This window comes from Medicago sativa, chromosome 8 (assembly GCF_051527215.1).
Source record: "Medicago sativa cultivar Bolivia chromosome 8, Bolivia_mono, whole genome shotgun sequence".
NCBI classification, from domain to species: domain Eukaryota; kingdom Viridiplantae; phylum Streptophyta; class Magnoliopsida; order Fabales; family Fabaceae; genus Medicago; species Medicago sativa.
Window position 1 is genome coordinate 73,173,158 of NC_140756.1, and position 14,784 is coordinate 73,187,941.

Below are 14,784 nucleotides of genomic sequence, written 5' to 3' on the forward strand. Positions count from 1 at the left end.
CTGAAGGGACAGAAAAGAGGAGATGAAGAGAAGAAAAATTCGTCAACACAAGTCAAAGAGGGGAGAGAGAATACACATTCATAGGGCTCTACTAATGCGTTTAACTCTCTTGAGGAACATAATTCGAATGTTGTTATCAATTTTATTTTGTCTACTTTTTATTAATGTTGTTATCAATCAGAACAAAACCTTTTTTTTCAATTAAGTCACAAATATTATTCAACACTATAACGCCATCATCGAGTTTGACACTTAATCTTACCTTTTACTTCTTTACACGATTTCAGACACTTGCAAAAATCACCATCAGTAAGGGAGGGAGTCATTTTCTTTCGGTTTTCCCAAGGCCCTTAAAATGTCTGGCTGATACCATGATTGCAATATAAATTTATATAGAAAAAGAGAGAAGCACGTAATAAAAGGAGAAAATTGCTTTTCTGACATTGATAAGTTCACATTGACACATGTAAAATACTAAAATGCCTCCAACGGTAGTTAACTACCGTTTCATTTCTTCAATTCACTTTCTCTGTCTTCTTTTCTTCTTCTCCATCTTTGTTGCTGCCATTGATTTCATTTTTAACAATTTACATTGGTTCTCTAAGAATTCTTCCCCATCTTCTCTAAGAATTTCCAACGAAATTCATTGGTTCTCTGCCATTGATTTCGTTGCAAAATTTCTAACAATTTACATCTTTAAACAAATTAAAACATTATTATTGTACACAATCAGATTATTTAATTAAATGAGTAAATTATTTATTAAAACATAAACTGGAAAACATCCAAAAACATCATTGCAAAATTTCAAAGAACCACCATGGCTGAATATTCTCAGGATTGACTTGGATATATTTTTTTTCACCATTTTTGAGCTATTTGTAAATGAGGCAGTTGAGTTTACTTTTTCAATTTGTTTAGCATATAGTTTTATTTTTGTTAATTTATTGATAATAAACCAGATCTGGGTTTGAGAAGAAAAAAACTAGATCTGATTTTTTTTTTTCTTTTCTTTCATCGTTCAAATAAATCCACCTCAACAACAACAAGAAAATACTAGGATCAACCTCAAAGAATAATAGTAAGAAGAAGAACAATGGAAAGAGACAGTGACATTGATCTTGAAGTTGATAGATGGAGGATGATTTGATATCTGAGGATGGGGGTAAACTAAGTGACAATGGATATGATGATTTGTACCAGATTATGATTATGTACTAGTACTATAACGGGAGAAGAAGAAAAAGTGATTGTGCAACAATACTGGGATGGAGAAGAAGAAGTGATGTGTAGTGTGAAATTTCAGCGGTAGTTAACAACCGCTGGGTCCTAGCGGCGGATCTTCCAGCGGTAGTTAACTACCGTTGGAGGCATTTAGGTCATTTACTTGATTGGAAGTATTATTTGTCAAAAAAGCAATTTTCATAAAAGGATGACATAGCTCCAATACACCCTCTCACCTTCTACAGTGGTGCACAGCACGATTATAAATGGTAGGTGGCCACCCTATTGATAAACTAGATATCATATTATTTTTTTATATTGAGTTTATCACATTCTTATAAAATAGACTTCCAAGGTTTTTTTTTTTAATATACTTAAAAAAAGAGGTTTTTTTAATATCAAAAAACAATTTTATTAAGAATAAAAAGATATAATATAATCCCCGTGAGCAAAGCTCAGTTGGTAGCGATATTGTATATTATATGTAGGGGTCGGGATTCGAACCTCGGACACCCCACTTCTCCACATTTAAAATGTGTGAGCTGTAGCCACTAGACTACTTGAGAAAAAAAAAAATATAAGTGGTACTATATCCACAACCATGGATGAATGAAGTACAAGTAATACTCTACTCGTGAAAAAAATACACTTAATAAAGTGTGAAATATCTCTCTTTATAAACTTCTTCAAAGATTTATCTTCACTTAACTACATCTAATTGGTCTCATAAAAATGAGACATTGATTTTTTACAAATTAATATTTATGATATTAAAACTGTATCATTCTAGCTCCTAGAATAATTTTTCAACGATCAATAAACCTGTATTTTTTTTTATATATAAAAAAGGGTCATGTTAACCGGTGCTCCCGGGGCACTGGTTAAGGAAGTTAAAATAGAAAGTTTTAAATTAAAAATGTTACTTTTTATACTTTTAAAACCATAAATGCACAAGTTTCAATGTAACATTATTACATTTGGCTTCCTTAACCAGTGCCCCAGGGGGGCACTGGTTAACATTTCTCATCTTAGAACCGGGCTTCATATAAACCTTTGATTTAAATATAGGCCATGTGAAGTCTATTTCGATGGCTAGCTTAAAAAATTGGTTCAATGTAAACGATACCGAATAAGAAATGTTCCATGTGATCCTAATGGACTGCAAATTTATAAATGAGAATCTTTTTTTGACTTAGTTGATCTAAATTGTTACTAAAACAATAAACATAGGATGGAAGAAAATGTATATTTAAGGGCATCACCTAGAGCTTCAATTCCACACAACAAACACAAGCTATAGAGCTCACAATGGCTTCCACCACAATAAAATTTACGCTTTTCTTAACCCTGACACTCCTCTTCTTACAAATCGTAGTTTCTGTTACCCCATTGCATTTTCAACACCCGCTTGATCCTTTAACCAAAGAAGAGTATTCTCTTGTCCAAACAACAGTCATGCACAAATATCCCACCTCAAAGAACAAAGTAGCTTTTCACTATATTGGCTTAGATGACCCTGAAAAAAATGATATTCTCAAATGGGAATCTTCCGAACCAAGTGTTATAACAATCCCTCGTAAAGCCTTTGTCATTGCTATCATCAATAACGTCGAAAGCCATGAGATAGTAATTGATTTAAGGTTGAAGAGCATTGTCTCCGACAATATTCACAAAGGCAATGGTTTCCCAACGCTCTCGGTTGATGAACAAACCGTTGCGGTAAGGCTACCATTAAAATATCCTCCTTTCATTGCATCAATGAAAAAGAGAGGATTGAATCTCTCTGAGGTAGTTTGTTCTACTTTCACAATGGGATGGTATGGAGAAGAGAAAAGTAGTAGGACCGTGAGGTTAGACTGCTTAATGAAAGAAAACACTGCCAATATATATGTTAGGCCTATTACTGGAATTACAATTGTTGTTGATCTTGAACTTATGAAGATTGTTGAGTATCATGATAGAGTTATTGAAGCTGTGCCTACGGATGAGAACACAGAATTTAGGGCTTCACATCAGAGCCAACCATTCGGCCCTAAACAACACAGTCTTGCCACTCATCAACCTCAAGGTCCAGGCTTCCAGATCAATGGCCACAGTGTTAGGTAATGCATTTATTTATTTATTTTTTGGTTACATTTGGTGGGTTTTATGTTATATTTGAATTTAGAAAAATAACACCGTGGTTGACAACAATTAAAAATAAAAAATAACACTGTATTCCAACACTTCATAGAAAATTTATTCAAAAAAAAAAAACACTTCATAGAAAAACCCTAATAAATAATAATACTAGTAATATACTGTATTCTCTAACTCACTTTCGTTTGACACCTTCATTTTTATTGATTAAAATTATTGATTTCAGCTAAACTTTTATAAAATACACATAATTTAGTTCATATAAATCTTAACTGATCAAAGAGTGTATTAAAAAATGTGCATAAAAAGTGTCTTGTTGACACTCTTTCGTATAAAAAGTACATTACTTATAACTTTTGATATATACAAAGAGAAATAATAAAAGTCAAATTGTACCCAAAGGATTTAAATGAAGGGCCATTTTTTTTTATCCCTTTTTTACTCATTAGACAAAGGGTGTTGCAAAGAAAAACTGTGACATTAAAATTAAATCTGTTTATCTTATATTTAAGTCTATATAAAAAAAAACACGTGACAGAAGTTTTTGACAATAAACATGTGACATATTTTGATATCTCTATTAGAAGAGTTTTAATGGAGATGAATTACAGGTCATCATCTAATGAAACCTCATGATAATATCATGTAAACTCATTTGTAACTACAGTTTAAAAATAACTTTAAAATGGTGGATGTCATCAGGCGACACTATAAATATAGTTTATATTTGAATAGAAAAATAGCCTGTGATTTAATTTTTTTTATTGACTTGGACATGGTATTTTTGAGAAATTGACATAAGCTATTATATATTTATTTATGGATTTAGCTGGGCAAATTGGAAGTTACACATAGGATTTGATGTGCGAGCTGGAGTGATATTATCATTGGCTTCAATTTATGATCTTGAGAAGCACAAGTCTCGTCGTGTATTATACAAAGGGTACATTTCAGAGCTTTTCGTGCCATACCAAGATCCATCAGACGAGTTTTACTTTAAGACTTTCTTTGATGTTGGCGAGTATGGATTTGGTTTGTCTACTGTGTCTTTGATATCCAACCGTGATTGTCCATCAAATGCCCAGTTCATTGATACATACATTCACTCTGCTGACGGTACCCCGATTCTCTTGAAGAATGCTATTTGTGTTTTTGAACAATATAACAATATCATGTGGCGTCACACTGAAACCGGCGTTCCTAATGAATTCGTAAGACTCCTTCAAAAAAAAAAATATTTGATTTTAAGTATATTTATCTTTAAAGTCAAACAAAAAATCAATTGTGAGTAGTGGAAAGTCTAAAAATATTCACACCAATAGTGTATGCAAATTCATATATATTATTGTTACTATTATTGTTGTTGTCTTTTGTGCGTGTTTATTAATATAATAAATGATATACATGATGAGTTTTGACAGATTGAAGAATCTAGAACCGAAGTAAACTTGATAGTAAGGAGTATAGTTACTGTGGGTAACTATGACAACGTTGTAGATTGGGAGTTCAAAACAAGTGGTTCCATCAAACCTGCGGTATGTATAGTTTCAACAAAAAATGGTACCATCTATAGTTTGAATATTATTGATTAATTTTAGTTATTTTCAATTATGGTATACTAGTATGTTTTTTCTTGTGGTATGAATGATGGGTTTTTTAGGTGATGAGATTAACTTTTATGCGGATAAAGTAAAAAAAATTATTCAATCAAATCACGTTATAGTCATCGTGAGCTTAGCTTAGTTGGTAGGGACAATACGTAATCAAATCATGCTATAGAGGAGCAAGTCTTCACACAACCTCAAATTAAAAATATTTAGTTTCTTTTTTAGGTTAGCTTCTAAAATATATTCATAAAATTTACATGATGAGATTTGAATATTTAGTTTCTCTTACTTCAAAAAAAGATTAGTGTAAATTAGAAAAGCCACTTTTATTGAAAGAAAATCTACCAAAAACTATAAATTTATCATGTACCCCACCCACGCAGGTCATTTAAATGCTTAATTGGAATTTTAATACTACAAAATTAGCTCCCACTTTAACATAATGGAGTAACTGGACCGTGAGACACATGCTTTATATTTTTAACATCAAAGAGTCTTTGGTTCTATAAACTATAATATAAAGAAAAAACATCAAAGACCAAGATATAAGTAACCCAATATGTTTAACACGTGGTTTATATTTATAATGATTGAATTTATCTTAACTCCAATTGATAATTGTATAGTTTCAACAAAAAATGGTACCATCTATAGTTTGAATATTATTGATTAATTTTAGTTATTTTCAATTATGGTATACTAGTATGTTTTTTCTTGTGGTATGAATGATGGGTTTTTTAGGTGATGAGATTAACTTTTATGCGGATAAAGTAAAAAAAATTATTCAATCAAATCACGTTATAGTCATCGTGAGCTTAGCTTAGTTGGTAGGGACAATACGTAATCAAATCATGCTATAGAGGAGCAAGTCTTCACACAACCTCAAATTAAAAATATTTAGTTTCTTTTTTAGGTTAGCTTCTAAAATATATTCATAAAATTTACATGATGAGATTTGAATATTTAGTTTCTCTTACTTCAAAAAAAGATTAGTGTAAATTAGAAAAGCCACTTTTATTGAAAGAAAATCTACCAAAAACTATAAATTTATCATGTACCCCACCCACGCAGGTCATTTAAATGCTTAATTGGAATTTTAATACTACAAAATTAGCTCCCACTTTAACATAATGGAGTAACTGGACCGTGAGACACATGCTTTATATTTTTAACATCAAAGAGTCTTTGGTTCTATAAACTATAATATAAAGAAAAAACATCAAAGACCAAGATATAAGTAACCCAATATGTTTAACACGTGGTTTATATTTATAATGATTGAATTTATCTTAACTCCAATTGATAATGTTTCAATATTATTATATGGAGCATACAGATAGCACTTTCAGGTATACTGGAAATTAAGGGAACAAACATTAAGCACAAGGATGAGGTTAAGGAAGATCTACATGGTACCTTGGTGTCAGCAAACAGCATTGGCATTTACCACGACCACTTATACATTTACTATCTTGACCTTGATATTGATGGTACAAACAACTCATTCGAGAAAACAAGTTTAAAGACGGTAAGAATCACTGATGGAAGTTCAAAGAGAAAGAGTTATTGGACCACTGAGACTCAAACTGCTAAAACTGAATCAGATGCAAAAATCACAATTGGACTTTCCCCAGGTGAACTTGCAATAGTGAATCCAAACAAAAAAACCGCGGTCGGAAACGATGTCGGATACCGTTTGATCCCAGCAATTCCATCTCATCCACTTTTAACTGAGGATGATTATCCACAAATACGTGGTGCTTTTACCAATTATAATGTTTGGGTCACACCTTATAATAGAACTGAAAAATGGGCTGGTGGACTCTATGTTGATCATAGCCATGGAGAAGATACTTTAGCTGTTTGGACCAAAAAGTATGATTAATTAATTTTTTTTTAATTGATTGATCTAAGTATTTTGACTATTATACTATCTAATTTTGTGAATTAAAATGTACGTTTGCACAGGAATAGAGACATTGTGAACAAGGACATTGTGATGTGGCACGTAGTGGGAATTCATCATGTTCCAGCACAAGAAGATTTTCCCATAATGCCAATATTAAGCACTGCTTTTGAGCTGAGGCCAACTAATTTCTTCGAGAGGAATCCAGTTCTTAAGACACTTTCTCCCAGAGATGTTACATGGCCTGGTTGCCCCAAGTAAAAATAAATCAACTAGCATAACTATTGATGATTTGCATTAGCATGTACTTCAAGTTAACCACAGTTCTTTTGTGAAAGATTGATTAATGTTGTTTGTTTATTGCATGTGGGAGGATAATGACATATATGATAGATATATCATGCGCACCACACGGGCAATTACATATTTCTATATGAATTAATAAATTATGATTTGCTTGCATGCTGATTATTTTACTCAACCTCGTGCCCACGTTGTTACTTCATTAATCATTGTCAACGAAAATGAATCAGTAGGAAAAAGAAAATCAGAGAAAATATCAACAACTTTGAATGGAGATTGTGTTGAACTCATGAAGAAATGAAGTTACATTGTTATTGATATTTCTAACGCAACTCTAACTAACATATCTAAGTTCTAACCAACTGCAAACAGACTTGTAAACTAACACAAGTTTGATTTACTTGAAACTAACTTACTGATTTAGCTTATAATACTTCAACACCCCCATCAAGTTAAGTTTGAAAAATGTTTAAGAGGCCTAGATTCGCAAAGAAACGGCAAAAGTTTATACGATGCATTGCCTTGGTGAGAATGTCTGCAATATGATCATAAAATTATAAACAATGTTAGCAGTTTAAATCTATAAATGGAACATGCTATCCTTGTGAACAATTTTAGCAAGATTGACCCTAAAAAATATATTTTACAACAACAACCACCAAGCATTATCCCACTAAGTGGGGTCGGCTACATGGATCAAATGATGTCATAGTGTTCTATCAAAAACCATATTTGGATCCAACTCATTGACCTCTAAATCTTTTCTAATGGTTTCTCGAATGGTTTTCTTAGGTCTTCCTCTACCTCTTTTAACCTGACCCTCCTCCATTTGATCTACTCTTCTTACAACAGCATCTACGGGTTTTCTCTCTACATGTCCAAACCATCTAAGCCTATTTTCTACCAACTTTTCTACTATAGGTGCTACCCCCACTCTCTCTAATGGTGTCATTCATAATCCTATCATGTCTCTTACCACTCATCAAGCGCAACATCCTCATCTCCGCTACACTTACTTTACTCTCGTGTTGGCTCTTAACCTCCCAACACTCCGTATCATACAACATTGTCGGTCTGGCTGCTGTCCGATAGAACTTTCCTTTTAGCTTAAGTGGTACTTTCTTATCGCACAAAACATCCGAGGCTCTTCTCCATTTCAACCACCCAGCTTGAATACGATGATTTATATCTGCTTCCATTTCTCCGTCATTTTGTATTATGGACCCAAGATATTTAAACCGTGTAACTTGGGGTATGATATGATCTACAACTTTCACCTCCAAGGTAGACCCACTTCTCCTTTTGCTGAAGTTACATTCCATATACTCTGTCTTGGTTCTACTCAAGCAGAAACAATACGCTTCTAAGGCTTGCCTTCAGGTCTCTAGCCTCCCATTTAACTCCTCCCTCGACTCACCAAACAAGACTACATCATCTGCAAAAAGCATACATCTCGGTGCTAACTCTTGGATGTGTTCCGTCAGTACATCCAAAACTAAAGTAAAAAGATAAGGACTTAGGGTTGACCCTTGGTGCAGTCCTATTGTTATGGGAAAATCTACGGTATCCCCATCCCGCGTCCTCACACTAGTCGAAGCTCCCTCATACATATCCTGGATAACTCTAATATAGGCAATCCTCACCCCTTTCTTCTCCAGGGCTTTCCATAAAATCTATCTAGGTACTCTATCATACGCTTTCTCCAAATCAATGAAAACTAAGTGTAAGTCTTTTTTATCCGTCTGATATCGCTCCATCACACGTCGAAGTAAGTAGATCGCTTTCATAGTCGACCTCCCAGGTATAAAACCAAATTCGTTATCTGTAACGTAAGTCTCTTTACTTAGTCTTTGCTCAATTACCCTTTCCCATAACTTCATGGTATGACTCATTAGCTTAATTCCCCTATAATTCGCGCAATGTTGTATATCCCCCTTGTTCTTATAGATTGGAATTAAGGTGTTTCTTCTCCACTCGTCTGGCATTTTCTTCTTCCTCATAATCTCGTTGAAAAGTTTTATGAGCCACACAATTCCTCTATCGCCAAGACTTTTCCACACTTCGATAGGTATGTTGTCCGACCCAACTGTTTTGCCATTACTCATCCTTTTCAACGCTTCTTTCACCTCGTGCTCCTGAATCCGACGATAATAGTTATAGTTCCTGTCCTCCTCTCTGATGTCAAATCTGTTAGAGTCTGGTAAGATCTCACATCCTTCATTAAATAAGTTGTGGAAATACTTCTTCCATCTATCCTGAATATCTCTTACTTGAACCAAAACTCTACCCTCTTCATCCTTAATACATTTCACTTGGTCCAGGTCTCTTGTCTTTCATTCTTGTTCCTATGCAAGCTTGTATATAGATTTCTCCCCCTCCTTGGTACCTAAAGATTAGTATAATCCTTCAAATGCTTGAGTTCTCGCTTCGCTCACCGCCTTCTTAGCCTCTTTCCTAGCTATCTTATATTTATCTCAAGTTTCGGCATTTTTATACTTAGACCAATCTTTAAAACAATCTCTTTTGATCTGAACTTTACTCTAAACATTGTCATTCCACCACCAAGATTCTTTATCCCTAGGTCCAAAACCTCTAGATTCTCCCAACGTCTCTTTTGCCACCTTCTTAATCTCATGAGCTATCCTCTCCCACATATCATTAGCGCTTCCAAGTGGTTGCCTGAAACCTTCCTCTAATATCTTGTGTTGGAATATCCTTTGTTTGTCATCCTTTAAATGCCACCACTTGGTTCGCGGAGTCCTGCTACGACCTCTTCTCTTTTCCTTCCTCCTAACCCTTACACCCATCACCATTACTCTATGTTGGGTAGTTAAGCCCTCTCCAGGTATGACTTTACAATCTAAACAGATCTTCCTGTCTGTTTTCCTAATGAGAAAGAAATTGATCTGAGAACATGAGACCCCACTCTTGTAAGTGATGAGATTCTCCTCTCTTTTCCTAAAACACATATTAGCTATAGTAAGATCAAAAGCCGATGAAAAATCGAAGATGGAATTACCTTCCGCATTTAACTCCCTGAGACCCTACCCCATGCACGCTCTCGAAACCTCTCGAAACACTCCCTACATGCCCATTTAAATCCCCTCATAGAAAAATCTTTTATCCTAATGGGATATCCTGAATTAAGCCTTCTAGTTCCTCCCAAAACTTTACTTTAACGCGTTCTTCTAGCCCTGCCTGAGGTGCATAAGCGCTAATTACGTTAAAGGTGTCTTGTTCCACTACAAACTTTAGGGTTATAACCCGATCTCCTATCCTTTTAACATCCACAATATCTTTCTTCCACTCCTTATCCACAATGATGCCTACCCCATTTCTCGATCTAACTTCGCCCGTGTCCCAAAGCTTAAATCCTGAACTATCTAATTATATCGCCTTTTTCCCCACCCACTTAGTTTCTTGTAGGCACATAAGATTAATCCTCCTCATAGTCATAGTGTCTACTACTTCCATAGATTTACCCGTAAGAGTACCTATATTCCATGTTCCAAAACGAATCCTACTATCATGAACTAGCTTCTTTACCCGCACCCGTTCACGAAGATGTGGGAACCCTTGCTTATTTTTCACTACATCCAGGTGGCGATGCAGCGGCCCTTGCTCATTTGACATTGTACTCGAGCTATACAGCGCGTTGCTTCCGGGCAACGACCTGGCATTCACACTATTTTGTATTTGGTCCATGTCATGGAGATTCGACAAAGTTTTACGTTGGCTGTCGAGGCCTAACACAATCCTCTACTTTTACCCGGGCTTGGGACCGGCCTTGGAAGGATTACTAAAAAAAAAATTATTAAAAAATAATAATAATGTTAGCAGTGTTACTAGTTCACAAGTTCTACCTCAATTGATAATTTGCGATTTAAATTCGATTCCTCCATTTGTTTTTATGCGAGTTTTTCATAACTATTATCATTTTTTGTATGTATGATTTCTTTTTTAGATGAATGAAAATTGATCCTAAATGTGTAAAATAGTTTATGATTCTAAAATTAATTTTTACACTCAAACTTTTTGTTCAACTCACATGTATCCAAACACAATACAACATAGTTTTACCTTCAATTAAACTTTAGCTTGAATCAATTCAGTCAAACTCATATTTTTTTCATCCCAAACCAAACATGCATTTCAATTTCAGCCATAATCAATTCACTCGTGATCCAGCAAAGAAACACACATGGTATTATCGTAATAAACTACTCAAGAATGTGCATGTGGCATGCCTTCTCTTACTCTTATCAGTTATCACTTTCACAACAATCACTCAGCTCAGGCTACGACTGTAAATAACTGCTGCCATAAATTCTCACTCACAACACCGCATAGTCAAACTTTTTTATTTTGTCGTGTTTAATTTGCTTTCTATTGTATCTAAATTTCAAATTCGGCTGCACAAAGCAAACTTCACTTGCAAACAGTGATGATGTTATAATTCCTAATTCCATATCGTAGCGTTTACACTTTTTTCTAATGGAGATAGTTCAGGATCTGCACCCACAAACAACTATAACTACTGCAGGTTAGGAACATGATTCTCTCTAATTCTTTTTTATTCATTCTAATGCATAATAATCACTATACTCATCATGCAATTAATCTAACTAACTGGCTATTGTTTGCACAACAGGTGCTTACTAATATGCCTAAAACAAGTTACCATTTTAATTATGGGAAATTATATAGTGTCTGATTGAATATAGTGGTACAACGTACAAGCATAAATCTAAGGAATTAGGTAGGATTCTATTCAGTTGAATTCTACTTTATTTTGTACAAGCCAATTTTGAATTAGTTCTAATAAATTATGGTGAGTATGGCCTATATAGTAGGGGTAATGTTGTAATTTGGACTATAATATTTAAAAATAGGCTAAATTACTTCAGGGTCCTTTAAGTTTAAGGTTCATAACAGATTGATTTTAAGTTATTTTGGTAGTCTTTTAAGTCTGTAAACCTTTTCGATTTAATCCTTCTACCACATCATCGTTTTTGTAATGCTTGGTTAACAGAAAGACTAAATTGAAAACGTTTACAAACGTAGTCAGGATCGAGATCCTACGTAGGTTCGGTCGGTTGATGAAGGAACGTAAACACGAGGGACGTAACACGGTTCGTAAGAACCCATTCAAAGGCAAAATTGTAATTTCACATATATCCACACAATCATAAAAATTATAATACAACAAAATATATCATAAATCATAATTCCTCAAATTCATAACATAAAAAATGAGAGTTCATAAAGTAACTTAAAATCCAAAAGAGGTAGCAAATAAGTACTCAAAATACAAGTTCATAAGTACCAATAAAAAGAAACTCAAGTTCAAAATAAGTTTCTTAAAAAGGTTATGTAAAAAGGTTACTGGAGAAAACGAAAAGGAAAACGAGTTATGGAGGAGAAAAGGAAAACGAAAACAGACATGGTTCTTGGTTAAGTTTCAGCTGAGAATGGAAGAAAGGGAACAGAGCGCGTTCTGCCGTTTCTGGGTTAGGGTTTTTCGTGAAAGGGGTAAGAGAAAGAATGAAAATCGAGCCATAACTATTATATATGGAACCAGGTTTTAATTTCAACGTGACCCGGTTCGCAAGCCCAAACCAATTTTTATCAGCCCAACTCGTTTTTTGCTTATGTTTCTGCTACAGGAACTCGATCCTGACCAAACAAATGGCAAAAACGACCCAGATCAAGGTCGCAGCTCGCGTGGGTGGGGAAAGCACGTAAGATCGTGCGATCGTACGAGCTGGGACTCAATCCTGGCTACTTTGCTTATGTGTGACCAAAATAACTAACTTAAATGACCAATCTGTTACAAACCTCACATTTAAAGGACTTATGTGTGACCAAAATAACTTAAAAGATCAATTTGTTCAAACCTTAAACTTAAATGACCTCTGATGTAATTTAGTCTAAAAAAAAACCACAAATGCAGACAAATAGAATCATATATATCAAATCTTGCTTTAAGCTTAACTGAGTTTTTAAAATTATTGAGTCGACCGTGATAATCTTTCACTCATAGTTCAAAAGAACTACATTTGATTTTGCGGTCAAAGACGTGGACAAAATTGACTGAATTTCATTATTAAACATTATGTGTTCATCGTTTGCATTATTGTTTCTTTACTCTTTTGAGCCGGATTGGTGTTCTAACAAATCATATATGAATGCATGTCATACTTATAATCCCATTTCTTGTTATGAATTTCTCAGAGGAAAGAAATGAACAACCTCAACATCAAAGATTAAAAGATTTCAAATGGTGGTTTCGTGTATCTCTCTACATAGTATTTCTTTTGGTAGGTCAATCTACAGCCAATCTATTGGGAAGACTATATTATGACAAAGGTGGTAATAGTAAATGGATGGCAACATTTGTTCAATCAGCTGGATTCCCTATACTACTTCCACTTTATTTTATCTTCAAACCACATGCCAAATCTACCAACATAAATGTCAACATTGATTCCTCCAAAAAATCCAAACCAAAATTTTCCACCATTGTTTCTCTATACATTTTTTTGGCCTACTTTTAGCAGAGGACAATTTGATGTATTCCAATGGACTTCTATATCTTTCACTTTCCACCTATTCTTTACTATGTGCAACACAATTAGCCTTCAATGCAGTATTTTCTTACTTCCTTAACTCCCAAAAGTTCACAGCATTCATATTCAATTCTGTAGTTCTGCTTACTATTTCGTCTGCCCTACTTGCCATCAATAACGATTCTGAGGACTCGACGAATCTTCCTAAAGATAAGTGAGTACTTGGATTCGTCTTCACCCTTGGTGCATCTGTTACATTTTCTTTATATCTCTCCCTTGTGCAGCTTTCTTTTGACAAAGTTATAAAAAGTGAAACCTTTTCTGTTATCTTGGACATGCAGTTTTACCCTTCTTTCGTCGCTACTTGTGCTTGTGTTGCTGGGTTGTTTGCAAGTGGAGAATGGAAAAGTTTGAATAAGGAGATGAAGGAATATGAACTGGGAAAGGTGTCATATATAATGACTTTGTTTTGGAATGCTGTGACATGGCAAGTATCTTCCATTGGTATGTTAGGATTAGTTTTAGATGTATCTTCATTGTTCTCAAATGTAATAGGTACAGTGGTACTTCCTGTAGGTCCCATCCTTGCTGTTATTTTCTTCCATGACAAAATCAACGGGGTGAAGTTTATAGCCTTAATGGTAGCAATATGGGGATTTCTTTCCTATATTTATCAACAATCAACATTATCTAGATGACAAAAAAGCCAAAGCAAATAAAACTCATCTTCCTCAGGTTTCAAGGGGTGATGTAGAAATTTGTTGATGGAATAGACCAAATTTTAATGAAGCTAGGACAAGGGATATGTTGCTGTTGCAATTTGGAGAATTGTATCCTTCTTTTTGTCCGGTTACAGTTTTGAATTTTTTTTCCTTTCTCTTAGAAATATATAGTATGAACACAATATACAAGCTGCTTTTGCTAGCCCCATCAGTATTATGACAAATAGATATATGGCTGTTGCAATTTCTTTTCCTTTCTCTTAGAAATATTCAGAATCAATCCACACCTCTACCGATTTGAAACCTCGATCGAT

At 34.3% G+C, this 14,784-nt stretch overlaps 1 protein-coding gene and 2 pseudogenes across 2 annotated transcripts; 2 read left to right on the forward strand and 1 right to left on the reverse strand.

The window, feature by feature from the left end:
* The first annotated feature begins 2,502 nt into the window (after positions 1-2,502).
* LOC146901320 (primary amine oxidase-like) lies at positions 2,503-7,357 on the forward strand. Its single transcript, XM_085732855.1, has 5 exons — positions 2,503-3,326; positions 4,193-4,574; positions 4,785-4,898; positions 6,307-6,845; positions 6,939-7,357. The coding sequence occupies exons 1-5, from the start codon at positions 2,533-2,535 to the stop codon at positions 7,135-7,137; spliced, it is 2,028 nt and encodes a 675-aa protein (XP_085588981.1). The 5' UTR covers positions 2,503-2,532; the 3' UTR covers positions 7,138-7,357.
* A 1,495-nt stretch (positions 7,358-8,852) lies between these two features.
* Positions 8,853-10,884, reverse strand: LOC146901321 (uncharacterized; annotated as a pseudogene).
* Positions 10,885-11,536: 652 nt separating this feature from the next.
* On the forward strand, positions 11,537-14,568 carry LOC146901322 (putative purine permease 11; annotated as a pseudogene). The gene is made up of 2 exons (XR_015021548.1): positions 11,537-11,722; positions 13,414-14,568. The product of XR_015021548.1 is annotated as a putative purine permease 11 (transcript).
* The last annotated feature ends 216 nt before the right edge of the window (positions 14,569-14,784 follow it).